The sequence below is a fragment of the Caretta caretta genome, chromosome 11, assembly GCF_965140235.1.
Source record: "Caretta caretta isolate rCarCar2 chromosome 11, rCarCar1.hap1, whole genome shotgun sequence".
Lineage (NCBI taxonomy): Eukaryota > Metazoa > Chordata > Testudines > Cheloniidae > Caretta > Caretta caretta.
In genome coordinates, this window is record NC_134216.1 from 50623137 (window position 1) to 50641985 (window position 18849).

Genomic DNA, 18849 nt, shown 5'->3' on the forward strand with positions numbered 1-18849 from the left:
CAACTTATTTTTCTAACCTATACAGGCTCACAGGAGCAATTATCAGTGTGGTGGTGCAGTGGGGAGTGTCCTGCCAGTGGGTCTGTGTGGTCAGTGGACCTGGGCAAGGAGCGGGTGCATACAACCAGTAGGTGTGCAATAACATGGAACCTTTTGTAGTAGCAGCTGCCGAGGAGCTGAGCCACTGATCTGTGCTTGGTGGTTAGAGCAAGAAGAAGATTAAATCACCCCCACATACCATTTAGCCTAACAAACCTGGCATACAGGTCCATACACATTTACCTGATGGGTTAAAGTCCTGAAAGTAGTCAGGACAGCGTTGTACTGATACGGTTCCTGCTGCAACATCATTCCAACACAACCAACCATCCCATGTTCTATTACAGTAAGGACCTGCACAAATATAGAGAAATCAGATGATAAAGTCTGGATTCTGCATTCACAAAAGCCTTACAATAATTAGATGTAAAATCTGAAAGAAAGCATATAAACCAAATAATTTCTCTAACAGTTATCAGTTAATAAGATCTCTTATGTGTAGTTTTTAATTCTTCAACACAGAACATAAATATTTCAATCAAAAGCAACCTTCTTTTCTTGAATAAAAAGCTTTAAACAATGATTTGGAATGAGCTTTTAAAGGATGAAGTAAAATCTTAGCCAAAATATTTTAATTAAAACTCCATCTGATCCGATGATAAGAAGAGTACCTTTATTTGTATGTGCATTTCTTTCATTAAGATGTATTTAAAATGTGTCATCATTCACCATAATTGTGACTACAAAGGCCTAATCTGCACTTTATACTCAATGCCAGAGCTACGCAGTGTATTACATAGTCACAGTCCTGAGACACAAGTGACTGAACTAACCAGTTAAAATCAAAATAGTCTATGTTAGGATAAAGAACAAACTTGTAAAGACCATTTCCTTGCTCTTATTTACACAGCAGAGCTATACAATATGCCCATAGCCATGTGGAAGGCACAGATCTGTAAGAGTTATGTTTATTTTTAAACTGCATAAACATTTGTCTTGACCATAGATGATAATTTAATCAGGAGAAAAAAAATCAGTGTAAAATCTCTCTTCTCTCACCTTCTAAGATTCCAATATTTTTAAAAAAAGATTTAAAAAGGGAAAGTGAATAATTTCCTCTTCAATATTTTCATGAGTTTCTGTAAGCTTTTTGTGTCAAAAGTGGGTTACTATTTAAAAGGCAAAGAATATTTCTAGGACCCAGAAGTTAGAGGAAAGCAAGGATGGTCCAATATGTGAACATTTCCAGTTAAGTATTTACATCACCTATTTAACATGCAGATGCTTTCAGTTTTCATAGGCACATGAAACATCTGGTCCAGAGGGATGGAAGTACCTATAATAGCTATAGGTGGATAAACTTTCTTCATTTTTGTCTGGGTTGGAATTGAATATTTTAGTTATCCATATTTATAAATAAAGCATTAGGTCTGTAGGCAGTAGTGTTTTGGGGTAGCTAACATACTACAGGACCTTTCTCTACCAATTAAATATTCTTCCTCACTGCTAAGAAAAATCACATGCTTGTCTTCCTGAAAGTTACAGAAATGCAAGTCGTATTCTAGATAAAAGAAGTTACTAATAAGACAAGGAAGGAGGAGAACTTTAAAGTTCCTTAGTGAAACAATTCAAATCTACTGTCTTCTTCCTCTACGTACTGCTTCTTCGATTATAAGTTCTCTGGGGTAGGGGCCATCCATCCACCTTTCTTTCTTTCTTGTTCTGTGTTTGGATATCATCGAGCACAACAGGGCTCTAGTCCATTAGTCCTAGGCACTATGGTAACTCAAATAATAAATAATAAGAAAAACCATTTACCTTCTTTACTATGAATAGGATCTTGCGTAATTTTCTGATAGCATTCATACTGTGCTGTCATAATTTTATTCCTAGTCACACTCAGCTGAGTGGAGTCTTCTGTCACATTCTGATTCTTCTCATTTGGTATCGCAATGGCAAAAAACTAGGAAAAAAATTAGATTTAAAATATATATATTTTGGAATGTTATCATTGTTTTCACAGCACTTTTTTCTGTAACTGCTACAGTGGAACTTTTGGTTTTCAGGTTCGCATGCTGACATATAAGTAGCTTGCAATTATTATTATTCTTAGCACAATTTCACCAAAAAGTAGCCATTAGAGCTCTTTACAGACAAGCTGATTTTCCTCCTGTTCATTTGGTGAGTGTTCTTACTGTTAAATCAAAATAAAATGCCCCTGCCTGAGGGCAGAAGTGATGATCTGACATGATAAGACTTCAGTTGATAATGGAAGAGAATAAAATGTATTGACAAAATCAGAAGAAGATAAAGGGTTTTTTACAAAGCCCATTGTAGTAAATTGAAGGGTGAATACTGATTTTGAAGGAATTTGGATCAAGCCCCAAAGGATTTTCTATGAAACAAGACTTACTAATTGAAGTTATTGGGGCTTTTGATTTGTTTTAGGGCTGTTTGGTTTCCTCTATAATTTCATAAAGCATAAAACAAACCACACCACAACAGTGAGGTCAAAGGAAATGGGTGATTAATGTGTTACTTAGTCATATGGAGGACACATTATTCTGAGCTTATGAAAATAAGGAGAGTCAGACTGAAGACTGACAATGAAAAGTTTTTCACTGACCATTGCGTACTTATTGGCCTTAGAAATCTATCAGTCTGTCTGTCTATCATGAGTTCCATCTGCTCTAGTTGAACTCAATGGAAGTTTTCCCATTGACATGAATGGGTATAAGGCGACAAGGTCAGAACCCATCACTGCTGTAAAACCCATTGCTAGCAGAGAACACAACTGTGATCAATGGCAGGAAAGGATTTCAAACTTCTGTATGTCCCCTAGTTACTACACAGGCATTAAAAGCAGGATATACTGTTAAAGGGAATTGTCCTTTACTGGAGATTTACATTAGAGCAAGACAAGAATTTCTATTCTGTATTTCCATATTTGCCAGAGAAGTCAAGATCTGTGTCACACCTCTGAAAACTGAAAGTGGAATTACATGCTAAAAAAATGTTAAAACTCACCATGGTAACTGACAAGAGGAGCAGCAAATGAATGATCCAATTTGTCTCCATCATTAAGTCTGAATTTTTTTGTTATGCTACAGTTCAACAAGATCAAGCTGCAATGGAAAAGTTGTAAGCAAAATAGAAATAATTCATATAATTCAAAATCTACTGAAAACTGACAAAAACGGCTGCCATTTTTCTTTATAATTCACTACAATCAATATATCTAGAGCCCAGTTGTGACCCCATTTCCATGGCTACAACTCCTATCACTCAGGTGGTGCAAAGGGGCTGTAATCCACAGCAGATCAGCAGCAGACAATTCCCATGACATGGGGGAACTCCGTGCTAGTGTATCTGTGTTGCTATTTGGCCCCGCACCTCTGCCTCCACCTCCTCCCAACATAAGGGCTGTGTTGGGCTGGGGAAGAGGGCATGGCAGAGCTATGCTACACCAATCCTCCGCTGGGGAGATCTATTAAGGACCCTCCATCAATGGTGGAAATTAGATAAGCCTGATAGAGGTATCAGGACCAGAGCTGGTTCTCAAATTCAGGGAGCTGGAACTGGTGCTGGTTCCCCGAAGACTCTCTGTGGCTAAAAAGAGCTCTGGTGCAGGACAGAATCTGCCCCATTACACTATAGGTCATTAAACATGTAGTAAATTCTGGCTACACACCAGGGTTGAAGCCCATGTGTTAAGTAAAACCGCAGTTTAGTTTATATGAGCATTTAACTGGCATGTTTAGAAAGGAAATTCCACTCCTTCCTTCCTTTTACTTCTGTGACACTGATGGAAAAACTGATCCATAAGCAGCAACTTTAGGCTAATGCTATAGCTTCCCAGGGATGAGGGGAGTCAATGGAGGGATTAACAGTGAGCTGTAAAATAGCTTTCGTATCTGCCGATAGTTGGACATTCCTAAATATGGAAATATCAGATCTTTGTGGAACTCTTGTAACATCTCTCCCATAAACGTAACAATGTCTTTCCATTACCCAGCAAGAGAATAAATGAATAAATAATTAAATAAATGAAATTCTGTGTTTTGTTCCCTGTCAGTAGATGTATACAGTGTGGGAACAGGATACCACTTTACATGTAACAAATGCATTGCAAATGTATTTCTGAACACTTTAAAAAATAAGTTCAGCTATTCCAATGGCACCTTTCCACATTACAATGCAGATTGTTATATGAATGAATCTTTGGACATTGAGGTACAAATTCGTAAACACCCCCCAAAAGGCACAAAATCTCTTTCAAGCCACGTACATAGACATAATTGATCCTCCTGTGGGAAACCCTGTGGAAAGGGGTTTACCAGAGGAAATTTCTGAGAGGTTCCCCTTGCAATGATTTGCTCCTCATTGTTCCATTGTGGAGTTGGATTTGCTCCCCACAAATCAGACCACAGGGCTCAAACCCCCTTCCCCTCAGACTCTGTAGATATAGGGGATAAGTGGAAAGACAGGACCAACCACACAAAGACCTATACCTCCCAATAGGGTCCACAGCCCACACCTTTCCTGGTGCTCTAGTACGTGCTCTAATAACCTCTCTTAAGGAGGGAGCCCTACCAAGAAGATGATCCAGCAGAAAGATAATTCAGTCTGGGCCATATTACAGTATTTTAGGGAATAACATGCCCCCTCCCCCCCCCCCGACTCCAGATGTCTGTGTAGATCTCTGGACTTATGGAGCATCCTCAACAGAGTTCCCCTGAAGTGGGTGCTGCCTAGAGATGTCTAAGACCTTCCACCTCTTCTACATGGAAGGCATGATCCATGCACTGAGGGGACCTTCCAAATGTTGATCTGGGGGATATGATCAGGCCTGACTTTTCTAAATTAACATGTTTTACTATATTAGCATTCATTACCATTAATAGTAATAGTAATCCACAGTTCTGTAGGACTGAGCTTTAGGTTGTGGATGATACTACCAGAGCTACTCTATCATTACTTAAGCCACAAAAATCATATTCAAGATATTGCAGGTTTAACTGATGCTGAAGGAGGAGCACTGTTGTGAGCCAATTACTTACATGCAAAGATGTGTCCAGATTCCAACCACATTTTCGTTTGGGTCATACTCACTCTTGTCTCAGATATTTTCTTATCCTGTAGTCATATCCTACAAGAGATTGATTGGTGACAATAAGCAAACAATTGAGCGTACCTTGACCAACGGGGGTCATTTCACACAAAATCCATCAAACACAAAACATAAACTTATATACATAATGATGATGGTAAGCAAGAAGTCTGCCTGTCTTTTATATTTTGTACAATGCCTAGTACAGTGGGGGCCTTGACCACTTGGTACTATTGTAATACAAATAATTGCTAAAGATTCTTACTTTGTGGGATGTAGAGTTTGTTTAATTCTCAGGTTTTAACAAAGTCTGAAGGGGCCCATTTAGGCCTGGTATAAGGTTAAAGACACTTACAGTTGTGCCTGTTTATACCAGGCATGAATTTGGCCCAATATCTTTCTCTCTATCTTCTACTGTTAGTAGGTAACCCTCCTGAGGTCTCTTCCAACCCTAATCGTCTATGATTCTATGATTCTATTTAGAAATATGGTCACCCTTGTTAGTGTACTTGGAGTAGGAGGGCTCCCTAGCCAGAAGCTTTACCAGATTCTTCAAATATTAACCTGATCCTGAATAAGTAATAAGTAATGTAAGATGTAGTATGTTATCATTTTGTTGTAACTTTGCCTTAATAAAAAGTTCAAACATATTCTTGAAAGTGGGTCCTTGCAGAGACCATTATCTGATATACAGACTTGGAAGAAGTATTGTTGAGTTAGTTCCTAACCAGTCTGTTTGTAAAAGGAACATTTATCAGTACATGTGTATTGAGCAAAGCACGATATGATCCCAATGGTAATGGAGACTTTTGATTGTTAGACTTCAAGAGCCCATTGCCTCTCAGGTTACCCACATACAATCTTTGTGACCAGGGCACAGAGCTGAGAGAAAGCAGACAGCTTTGGGCTGTGAGGGAGGAAAGACTTTTCTGCACGACGATGTTCCAGGTATACAGCATATATTCTACTTTGTATTTGAGGGTAGTGCTAATCTAGAGAAAACACTATATTTGTATAGGCCAGTTTATTTTCAGTATCTCACATTATGATTTTTTTCTTTATTTATGCACAGCTACAAGTCAAATATTACGCTGGTGGGAATTTGAACCAGAAATCAACATTTGAAAAACATATGGACTATTGCCATAAATTGCAATAAATGTTCTTCACAATGAATTATTTGACCAGTTGTAGTTAAAAGAACCTAAACTGGAGCTGGAAAAATAAGCTGTTGTTTTGGACTGTCACATTCAGATAAAAAGAAAGGTCTCTGGACTCATAGAGAAGACAGATCAAGTAGTAATTAATTACCTGGGCACAAGCTCATAACACCGAAGGCTGTTGTCTTTTCCTCTCCAAACGATGACATATTAGTGGTAGGAAGCCCCATTTTGTTCTCAAGAACAGTGAGCCAAATGGGGTGCCAGGCACTGTTATATATTATAGGGCATGCAAGTCTAATTTAGGATTTTGTTTGCCTATTTACTGATGATATGCATGAATCTGAAATTTCAATAATTTTCTCTATAACAGTCCCTAAATAGTTTTCCAAAACATATTCTTGCTGACTGATAGATTTAGCATGTAGAGTCAAATAATGCAATCAGATATACCTGTGTACCTCCATTCACTTCAGAGAGGTTGTACAGTGTACATAAAGACAGAATTTGGCTGTTTTGATTCAGGGTGCAAGACTATTTACATTTAACAATATTGGCCACACACTAGCCCAGTTACTTAAATGAGGCACACCTTTTGTGGGTAATGGCTTTGTAAGCATCTCATATCAACTCTTCCAGGGGCATGCTCAAACTCTGAGTTCCTAATTCCTCTTAGTAGACAAGAGATGAGCTCATGTCTGCAATGCTGTGAGTGCTTCCTACACAGTGTCCCCAAAGTTGTTAATGTACATTCAAATTTATACCTAAGAAAAGAAAGTATCCTCTTAGAGATGACTGTAATTGCAAAATGTGTAGGTGAGGTTCATGTAGTATACATTTGGATTTCAGTAGAGCATTTCCTACATCATCTTATGAATTCATTAGTTCAAAATTTATTCTATTTGATTTGGATAAGAACTGCCATGTAGACTAAAAACTGGCTGTAGGACGAACAGCAGTTCATAGAATTAGAGTTGAGGTGGTTTTTGAGATATAGCTGATATAAATGTTGAACCCTATTTTAACAACCCTACCCTAGTTTAGTTATCTGAAAACCACAAATGGAATTCACAGATGATTCTAAGTTGGAAGGTGTTGAGAGCAAAAGTAAGGAAACAAACTACAAGAGTATCTGTGGAAAGAAGATTTAACTTGAGAAAGATTCAGGATAATACATTTAGGGGAATATAATCAGATACAAAAAGATATTTAATGGCAGAGAAATACAGAAAGCATTAACGCTGAAAGAAATCTAAGAATAACAGTGTAAAAAAATATTCCCACAGTGGAAGTCTTACTCTACAGTAAAACTGCAAGCAGTTAAAGATGTTCATAGAGGCAGTTATTTTGCAATGCAAATGTGGCTGTTTTGTGGGGGGGGAGGGAGAGAAGGTGTTTTGTTTTGGTTTTTAAATAGTGTCCTCTATCACTATCAGATCTAGGATAACAACATTCCAGTGATACTTACAAACTTTAAGAGATTTGAATGAGAATCGTTTTAAAATAAATTTAAAACAGTTTATTTCTAGATTCCCAGGCCGGAAGGGACCGTTGAGATAATCTAATCTAAAACTGGGTATAAATCTTCCCCAAAATAATTTCTGGAGCATATCTTTTACAAAAAACATGCAATCTTGACTTTAAAATGTTCAGTAATGGAGAATCCACCCCAACCTTTGTTACGTTGTTCCAATGATTAATTACACTCACTGTTAAAACATTTATGCCTTATTTCCGGTCTAAATATATCTAGCTTCAATTTTCAGCCATTGGATCACGTTATAACTTTCTCTGCTAGGCTGAAGAGTCCATTATTAAAAATTTGTTCCCCATGCAGATACTTATAGACTGTGCTGAAGTCACCCCTTAAACTTCTCTTTGTTAAGTTAAATAAAAGGCTCCCCAGCTGGACTTCATGTATGAAGTACGGCAGTCAGGCAACTGCCCGGATTCCCCACTTCCCTTCATCAAGATGGAATACTGAAATGCATCGTGTGAGACAAAGTCCAACCAGGGAGTCTGCAGATAAGAGGAGAATGGGGCATGAGATACCCAAACTACTTCTCCCATCTGTCTACTGGCTGTAACTGGCAACTCTGTAATGAGAGAAGATGAGTATTATTACACGGGTTCAGATTAACATGAGCTTTTAAAAAGTCCATCAAAAATGCAACTTGATAGAAACATGGTGGAAGCCCATTCACTGAGTCCCCAGCTCTTCCCTCACACCTCTATGTGCTGGTGACGGATTCAACAAGACAACCAATGGGTCATCAGTTTACACATTAGATATTGAAGGTAAGTGTGATTTAAGGTATTAATTGATACAAAGTAACAGTTCTTTCTGTCTTAAGTATTCTCTAAAATAAAGTCACTAGAACTAGCATAGGAAATTTCAACAGTAAATCAGTTCTTCAAATATCACACTTATATTTTACTTTTATTGCCTATTGTACAGAATACGGGATAACTTAACCATATGAACTGCATGTTTCTTCTGTTTACTACATTCCTCTTAGCCAAATTATTTCTATTTTTTCTATTATTTCCATTGCCTTTGTAGCATTTGTCATTGCCAGCAGTGACATCTACTGCAGAAGGCAGAGTTCCACAACTGTAGAATGAAGTGAGCCAAAAGAGTCACTCATAAAGCTTTAACAGATGTTTTTTCCCCCTTCCACTCCTGCTTTCTCCACAAAGCCATCCTGCCTGCACCAACAGCTGTTTCTGCTTTTACTCTTTTCCCTTCCTCTCAAGAGTAAATGCCCTCCTGACTGAACTCCAGAAAGGTACCATTTTAACACCAGAGCAAAGGGAGAATACAGCCAGAAATATCAGGGCTTGAACTTGTATCCTCTGCATAGCTAGCACAAAAGAGGAAACAGGCCTGGCACATCTCTCTCTCTCTCTCTCTCTCTCTCTCTCTCTCTCTCTCAGATTTTACAGAATGAATGATTTAAGCTTCATTTAGCGTTGGAGCCATCAGGAAAATCTGCAACACTGGATTTACAGCTGTATATGCAAACGTCTGTTTGAGAAATTGAAGTGGATGTTTTATACAACACTCTGTCATACAGAGGGAATACTTCCTGATTTTGATTGGTTGGAATTACCCTGAATAATCACTGTTCTCACAATATTTTGTTATCTCTCTTTCTGTTTAGAATCAGGGAGTGAGGAGGCATAGGACTCAAAACATTTTCAAATCTCAGGCAAGCTTTTAGTTTGGCTTTTAGGCAAAGGACCAAGCTGGAAATGATCCGAACTTTTTTCATGCATCCCTAATTCAGATGGCCTGCAAGGATCTTTTGACAGTTTGAGGAAGTCTCAGATCAAAATCATGTTCCAAATGGAACAGCACATAGGGCTCAATCCTGGCAGGTGCTAATTACCCTCATTTACTGTTGATTTCTGGAGCACTCTGCACCTTAGAGGAGGAGGTCCATAATAACTCCTAATTAAAAAGCTTGATTAGCAATGATACTAAATAAATTTCAGATTCATTGACAAAGTTGAAGGAGGACTGCAAAGTGTACAGGGCAGCTGCAGTTCAATTTGGAAATACTTTTAATCTGATAAATGACTTTTCAGTCTTTGCGGGATTGAAACCCCCTTTACAGAGTTTGAACGAGGGACATCAAGATCCATTGTCAATAACACTACCCTGACCACAGTTAGCAGTTTGTCAAACTGGGTTTTAGCCAGCCCTCTAACAATTAGAGGGAAACCCCATTATAGCTACCTGATTATTAACATGTTACATCTGAGCAGCATATTTTCAGGTCACTAGAATTCCCTTTTCAACACTGCTTTGAATTAAGTCACAGGTAACAGGACTCTGAGAGTCCCAAGACAAGTGAGGCAGCAATTCAGAAGTGTTTTGCCGGCATCATCGCACAGACATCCTTGCCAAACCCCTAGAACTGTTCTTACGGCACGTGTGCAGTGGCAATGAAGTGTTAACTTCCCATGAGCCTCCAAGGCTTCCTTGCAGCATGCTCCTTCTCTGCATAAAACAGGACATGTTACTTGGTGAGCTATATTGCATCTTTTTATAGTTCTTGGGTGAATTGATACTTTGCCTGAATAAGTCGGATTCTCGCGGTGTTATATTTCAGATAGTTCATGTAATAAACACAAAAACTAACCATAGCCTGACTTATTGTACTGGGTCAAATTAATCACTCGTGCACCTCAATTGTGATTTCAATGGGATTGTTGCATTCAGCGCACTCACTGTAGTTACCTTTTCCATTCTGCTACGTAACTATTATCTCCCAAGCCTGTACAAAGCAGAAAAGGAGGAATTAAACCAACTGGCACATATTCTTTTTTCAAATAATGCTCTTAAAGTCATTGGGTATAATTAGGGCTGGTTCTGAGTACATGTTTGTGGTGAGAAGTGGGATCACAGAGCTATTCCCAGCACACTGCAAAGGAGGCAGCCATATTTTGGTTGCAAAATGCTGTGGACCACAAGGGGAGAAGGCCAGAGGGCACCCTCGAAGAGTAGGATTTGGGTTCGGTGTGGGAGCCTTACACAGTACACCAGTTGGTAAATACAGAGCAGCACTGGGGAAAGCAGATGCAATACCTGCAGAATAGGTGCAGAATGCATTGCAGGGAATGACACTGATCCTACCTACCCTGGAAGTGGTGTTATCCCCGCTCCTGATTTCTGCAGGCATAATGCTTTCAGGGGTCTTCACACTGCTTAATTCCTTTTCCCTCTGACCATTGCTCAAATAATGCTCTTAAAGTCATTGGGTATAATTATGGCTGGTTCTGAGTACGTGCTAGTGGTGAGAAGTGGGATCACAGCGCTATTCCCTATTCATTGAGCCTTAGTCCAGACCTTTGTGAATTATTTTTGCCTGAAATAAAACCTCCTTGGAGCCCAGCACTGTAGCTGTTCTGCATGCAGACCCTTCAGCCAGGGTTCTACCCAGGAGGTGGCTTCAGCATGAAGGCCTGGAGCTCTTTGGGCATGGGGGTGAGAAAATAAATTAGTAAGTGGAGCGCAAATGGGGGGAAAGAGGAAGGGAGAGTATGACATTATAGTAGCTTCATTTTATTGTTGCTGGAAATTGTACATCAGCTTCTTCATGTACTAGCTGGAAATATAGACATTATGGTAAAGAGCTTTCTTGTACTTTCCCGTCTTTCCCTGAGTCATTCTTTAAGATAGATATGCTTGAAGGTCTCAGATGTGTTTCAAGTGAACTACAGCAGGCTAGTTCATGACATCACACATTGTTTATACTCTCTTTATGAGTGTGCAAATATTTTTTACCACTTAAAAGTAAAGTTGTTTGCCAGAGATCTTGTACAGATTACAGAACAGCCTGTGGATAAGATTACAACACACTGAATTACTCCTGTGCACTTTTCCCCATTAGTAGATTTTGGCTACCACCCCATTAAATTTAGTTTCCCATGTCCAACGGATACTATAAGCAGTAACCAGTAATGTTTGTGGCCGTTGGCAATAATACTTAAGATCTTAAAAGTGCGATCACAATATGTTGGCAGCACTAAATTTTCTGGAAAGTTCAAAGCCATTTTTTTCTCTTGGTAACAGCGTCCTTTGCATTCAGTTCTAAATGTTTGATGAGATTGTAAATTGTCCTTGGGAGAGCCAGTAGGACTGACACTTTAGGATGGGGATTAAGAGGAAGAAACCTGCACAAGTTTCTGCTTGTGGAACTTTCTCAACAGTTGCTGCATTAGGGGCAGGGTTATTCCTCTCACGCAGAATAGCCAACCGTGCCTACTCACAAAGGTTGCAGATCCTTCAGGATCAATGAGAGGCCAGGGCTATTCCTGTTCTCATGGTTATGGCTCACTGCATCCGATCTGAAGGGCTAAAGGTGGTTCTCCAATGTATGTATGGGAGGCAGAGGGAAGGAGGAATTGTGGAAGTATTATACAGTGTGAGGCAACTGGTGGTGGCAGTAAGGAGTTGGGGGGAGGGGGGAGATGATGCTTTCTCCCTGCCCTGACCCATCTGTGCCTCTCCTAGCCTACCCTCTGCCCTTCCTGTCCACTATGACACCAATACCTGTAGTGAGCCTTCCATAGACTTCGGAGAGAAGAGGGGGTCAGAGGTGTGGAACACTGCCTGTGAAATGGGGGCGGGGATCACTGTGCCAAGGATCTCCTGCGCACTGGGATCATGAAGGTATGTTTCTGCAAGAATACCTACTGGTGCTAGATAAATAAAAACCATAATAATCATAATCATACCTTTTTTCCCAGAAAGAGCATGTAAGTCATTCAGAGCAGAGACAAAATTATAGAATCACTTCACAACATTTTGTAGATTACAACATTTCCTGTCAACAGTGCTAGCTATTTTGCCTTCTAGAGGGAAGAAGCAATCACAGTCACATGGCATTATACCATCAAGCTCTCATTTCTAGCTCAAACAAAGTAACACAAGCTGGCAGCATTCATAAAACCACCTTCCCTGGGAGAACTGGAAACCGATTTTTGCCTATTTTGTACAAAAAAGGTTGATATCAATCTAGGTCTTATTTACACTTTAAAACAACTGCACCTTTTACTGCTCTTGTCTATAGATTAAAATTAATATAAAAATATTTCCCTTTTTGAAGTAGTTGTTAAATAAAGCCACTGGTGGGTTTGGCAATGCACACCTTTGTAAAGAGATTAATACTGCTGTAATTTGTTGCCATGCTAGATTCCTTGGTCTATTCACGAGGATATTATTGTGAGAGGTGAGATTTTAAGTTACTGTTAGTAACGCCTCTGGGTTACTTATCAAGTGCCATTTGTTTCTCGATTTGCTGAGGAACTTGTTCAACCCAGTGCTCACTCCTTAAAAGATGTTTCTATACTATATTTCAGAGAGCAACTCTCATTATTTATTTACTGCAGCTAACAAATCTGCTGGTTCAAACATTAAAAATGCATTTTCCTGTGCAAAAGAAATTGCACAGGCATAAACTCCTGACCGCTTTGTATGGTGCATAATTAAGAACTGCTACTTTAGGACATCACATTCCCTCTAAAAAAAGATGGCAAAGCTATTTAGTGATGCTAACATTTGCAGAGAGCTATTATCAACCTAACTGTGTTTTTTCCTGTTTTACGAACATGTTCTCAATGGACATTTAAAATAACTTTCTTTCCTGAAAAGTTTTTGTGCCAAGAGCTTTTTTTTTTTTTTTTTCTGGTTCTACCTACCATGTAAAACAAAGGTTTGTTAAAAAAAGAAATGCATGGTCACGCTTGACATATTTTAAGCAGCGTTAAAGAAAATCTCCCAAATAATCTGGTCTTTAAAGTTAACTTATTTTCACGAGCATTCAGAATAACAAAAGTAGCAGCTCTCCAAGTATTCACCATTTTGTCATCAGCCCCTCTTGTCAAAAGGGGCCTGTCCATTACAAAAATGGTCTGTTCCTAGCGAGAGACCAACTTTAAGAAAGCTTTAAAAAATGGAACTTGTGGTTATTTTTTTACTGAGGCATAATTTAAAAAAAGATTAAGTTACATTGTTAACAGCAAAACAAATAGTATCTTGCATTTCTACAGAATATCCCTTAGGAGATCTTAAAGGTCTTGACAAACACTAATCTGTGAAGCTTCAAAACATCCATGTGGGTAGGTTAGTTATGGATGGGTGAGCTGTTGCAATGAGAGGCTAAGTCATTTTTCTGAAAACAGAACAAGGATGTGGTACAGCCAGGAAAAGAAGAACCCAGGACTTTTGATTGTTTTAATGACAAGTCGTCTTCATTATTCACAATCCATTCAGGGCTTATCAGAAACGTACAATTTAATAGTATTATTTATGAGTATTGCAGGAGCACCTCGAGGTCCCAATTATAGACCAGGCTGTTCTGTGCTAGGAACTGTACAAACAGAACAAAAATGTTGTAAGCAAGTTGGGACAGGGACTGTGTAAATATAATATCTAACGATGTGGAATTCTTTGTCTTTCCTGTTTGAAAAAAAAATACGTTGTGAAACACCCTCCGCAAAATATGTACTGTCCAGCAGTTGGGGAAATGGAGGTCTTTGAAACAATTATGAACAATCTAGTTAGATGCCGTGATGCTGACTATGATTTAGCAGGCAATGTAGACCAGGACAAACCATGTTCAGCATCATGTCCACTAACCATGATTAAAGACTGGGACAGCTAGGTTTAATCATGCTTCTCTGACACGTTGCTGAACATAATTTACGTTGGTCTACACTGAGTGCTAAGTTGAGGTTAGCATCCTGGTGTCTAACTCAGTTGTTCACAGTCATGTTCAAACATGACTAGGTTCCAACCCAAACATAGAATAAATACTCTGCAATCAGAAACAGTGAATGGAAACTCACTACCTTTTTTAAAAAAATAACTACAGATGAAACAACTCCAGGCTGCTGCATACTTTCAAGTCTCTCTCTCTCCTTCTCTAGTGCAGTGGAGACACACACCTTTAATAAAAGTCTTTGAAAGAGAATATGACTTCTCTAATGGCTTCCAAAGAGAATCCTTTTTATTTAATCCTGCTCAGTACGAGAGGAACCGCAGGTTCAGACATTTGGTTTTATTTTATATTAACCCTAATTCTTAGGGCTCAGATACTCCTTTCTCTGCATGATTGTGCATAGGTGGGGGAGCTACCAGTGCCCTGTGCACTCCCTGGGAGCCCCAGGAACCATATACTGGGGACAGTCTCATCCAGAAATGTTCCTGGAGGTTCCCATTCCAGTGCTGCCCTTCTGCACCCCATGCCAGCATGTGCCATGCCTTTGAAAGCCATTTAGCTACAAAAGGCTGCAGTGGTCACTGTCAAATCTGATGCAAAGATGATGGATTAAGATAATAAAAACATTTAAACACTTAATAATGGAACCCTATCCTTTTACAGCAGCAGTCCTCACTGTGGTCAGTGGACTTGTGATCACAAGGTGCTGGCTCTCCTTGTTTCCAGCTGCTAAATTGCATTCAAAGAAGCAAAAAATATATTCAATAACTTTCTCAGTATTACTGTTCCTTGCTGGTTGGTAGGGGAATGGTTGCATGTGTTTATAAATGGGAAGGGATTGGCCATGACAATCTCCCTCTTAGGTGTAGTCCATTGCCATGAAAAACTTGGAGAACTCCTGTTTCACAGTTTTCTCATAAGATCTATTTTAATGCCTCATTACCACTCTTCTATCCTTATTAACCAACCACCTATTCAAGGGAATAAATCATCATTTAAATGAGAGCAAGACATCCATGAATGTTCACACCTTGCTGATATTGAGAAAACAGGCCAAAACCCAAAATTCAGAGGGATGCCAATTTTTCTTGGACATATTCCTGGAGGTTTCATCACATGACATAATCTTTAATTAAAGATTAATCTTTAATTCCTGGAGAGTCCAGGACAATCCTGGAGGGCTGACAACCCTACAGGGATGATTACTAATGTGACCACAAACCAGCCCCATTAGAGATTGGAGCAGAAACTACTGGGGCTCATAGTGTGTTATTGGATTTACTAGGTCCCCCTGCCTGTGACCAGCTTCTGTTGTTATTTCCCAGATGCATATTCAGAATACCGAATTGCAGTGGAACGCTTCAATTCTCTGGAAATCTCCTATCTCATTTTGTTCCTTCAAAAACAATATCCCATGTGCACTGTGCTCCAGGCTGCACTGCGGCCCTCCAGGTCACTTGGATTGCTGCCATAACATGGACAGGTTCAGAGGGCTGTGTAAATCATGTGGGGTGGGAGCACAGAGGAGTCCCAAGTCAAGAGGGGCCAAAGATGGCTTAAAGCCATCTTTCTCCCCCTCCTCCAAGCTGCAAATTCCATGCTGTGCCTCCTAGAGGGGTCACACAGAATCTCACCCAAGGACTTTAACTTTCCAACTTAATGCAACAAAAAAGAAAAATATTCTCCACCCCTCTGCTCATTTGTATATAAAATGCATAGGCTAGCATATCCAAAAAATAAAATTAATGAAGAACATGTTTCCCTTCACACTAAATCATTATTATGCTGAATTAAAACAACAGTTGGTATAAACTCATGGGTGCATGAAATAGACCACGTAGCACTTTCTATACACCCTTTCTGAAATGTTTGAAGTTTATTTTTTCCAGAGGCTTCATCCCAGGCTGCACAGAGAAAATTGTGCTTCTCTTTGTGTGCCTTCGCTGTTGTTTTTTATTTGAATGACTATTTGATGCTGTTTACTAAATAATGATTGAAAAAAGATCCAAGCGTTTCTCTGAGAAAATGTTGAGAGCATGAAGTCATTTTCTCTACTGGCCTAGTTTAAAAAGTTATCGGTTTTGTGTCATTGACATATGCTAATTTTACATGAACAATACGACTCGGGTACAAGACTTTTTCTCAGGGTCAGAGGCAAGGCAGTGGAACTGGGAGTCTTTGTTAACCAAAATGCATCAGTTCTTTCAGGACTTACTGCCTTTCAGACTTCTTTTCCAAGACTCTTAATGAGACTCTTTTTCCATTTGGCTTTTACTAGGAAGCTCAAAAGATTTAAATCAGAGTTTCTCCTAAATCAACATCACACTTTAGAAACGTGAACACTTAATAATAAAATGGTCACAAAAAAAGAATCTATCTTGGCTAACAATGAGCTGACCTCTTTGGATAAGGGAACAAACCCAAACAGCTTCATGTTTCAAAAAGTTTTAAGTAATGTCCCAGGCCTGGAAACACCAATGCCTAGGTCCTCAAAGGTATTTAGACACCTAATTTCCTCAGAAATCAAAGGCCTTTGGGCTTAACTCTCATATACACAAAGGCCAGTTTGGCAGTGTAAAAGGGCCTTAAAATTTGATTTAAGTTGTATTTATTATATGTACATTCATTTGAAGGTCTCTTTGCACTCTCAGACTGGTGTAGAGCAGTCTTAACGTACAGTGGCTGTGTTTGTCTTGTGGGGGGCAAAACTCAGTTCCAAAGCTCTTCTGGTGCACATGATGTCATGCTGTGTGGAGGCTGCCATTTTGAACCCTCAGCAGCACTGAGGAGGAGGGACTGGCTGATGCCCAGCAGGCTGGATCTGGCTGTCAGGGGGCCCCTCGCTACTTCGGGGGCCCCTGCGATTGCATGGGTTCCAGGTGCCTAATGCTGCCACTGAATGTAAATGAGAATCAGTCCTCTAATTAATGTTCTTAGTTTTACTCATTGACTTGATTGGCACTAGTCAAGAGAATAAAGATAAGCACATATGCAAATGTCTGCAGCATCAGTTTGTCTGTCGGTTTTAATTACACAGGTTTCTTCATTTCCTGCTTCCAAGTAAGAGTAGAGGCATAAGAATCAAAATACCCCCAGAGAAGCTATCCTTGAAACACTAGTATTTATGGAGTGACTGGAAATGGACTTCCAGAAATGATGGCAGTGATATCTGTTCTCATAAGAGATTTCTAACCTGATTTACTATTTCAAAGAAGTTCAAGTGAGTTCAGAGAAGCTTAAATAGGAGCAATTTTGATGCTTATTTGAACTGAACCACCAACTACTTCTGAGGTTTTCCCAGTTCTTTCTAAATAACCAAAATTAATCTAAATATTTCCTTTATAAATCTAAATAGTCACATCTCAGAAACATTATTTAGTAAAGCTGAAAAGGGATGATCCATTACATTTCACCCCTTTTGTATTAAGCTCAATTTAGTTAAAAATTCCTAAGTGTCAAAGCTACAAATCACAGCTACCTCAGCAGCCAAAATCAGCCATTGGAATCCAACCATTTCTGAAGCTAACTTGTTTCACTAAGAATGCATCACTTATAGCTGCCAGAATGGTGAGAAATCTTAGTTTGCTTGTTTCCTTCCTAGTGGAACATTCTACTTAGCAATCATCTATATGAACCAAAATAAATAAATAAAATAAAAATGCAGAGGAACTGCACAAAAAGACTTATAATGAAATTCTGGTTTAGAAGTATCCTCTCATTTCATGGTTGCTTGAATCTCGTCCTTTCATTCTGAGGTTCCCTCACCTATAGTACTCAGGAGACAATGCTCTGGCATCATATGAGCTATGCTGGGCAACATATTCATTTCTACTTATGGGCAACTTAGTCCATAACTGTCTCTTGCGAAGTTTCTTACACCTTTGAGTCATCTGGTACTGGTCACTGCTGGAAACAGAATATTGGACAAGATGGATCCTATGTCTGGTCCAATATGGAATTCCTATGACTCTATCTCATATGTTCGTGTATTTTAATGCAGATTACATTACAGTTCACATCATTAGGATGGAGCTGTATGGTCATTCTGAAAAGTGCTATTTGCAAAGATTGTAATCCCTGGGAACGGTGCTAAAAAGTGAGTGAACACAAAAGCTCTTGGGTGGATATCTGTCAAAATCTCCCATGCAGTCTGCAGGAAATAAACGTATTTACTGATGCAGGACCACATTGTGTTAGAGTTTCCATGGTTAACATTACAGGGCTGCCATCACAATCAAATTTCAATGTTATTTCGTAAGACATGGGATGTTGCATGTTTCAGACTTTTCCATTGCATTCTACCCATTTC

General features: G+C 39.2%; 1 protein-coding gene across 3 annotated transcripts in view; it reads right to left on the reverse strand.

The window, feature by feature from the left end:
* Positions 1-18849, reverse strand: part of CALCRL (calcitonin receptor like receptor) — a 95414-nt gene that overhangs the window by 42559 nt on the left and 34006 nt on the right. For all 3 annotated transcript variants that reach the window (XM_048869842.2, XM_048869844.2, XM_075118008.1), the window contains exons 2-5: positions 5100-5188; positions 3067-3164; positions 1858-2002; positions 283-393 (exon numbers count right to left, since the gene is read on the reverse strand). In XM_048869842.2, the coding sequence (XP_048725799.1) occupies positions 283-393; positions 1858-2002; positions 3067-3120 (310 nt within the window). In that variant the 5' untranslated portion in view covers positions 3121-3164; positions 5100-5188. The remainder of the gene's footprint in view (positions 1-282; positions 394-1857; positions 2003-3066; positions 3165-5099; positions 5189-18849) is intronic.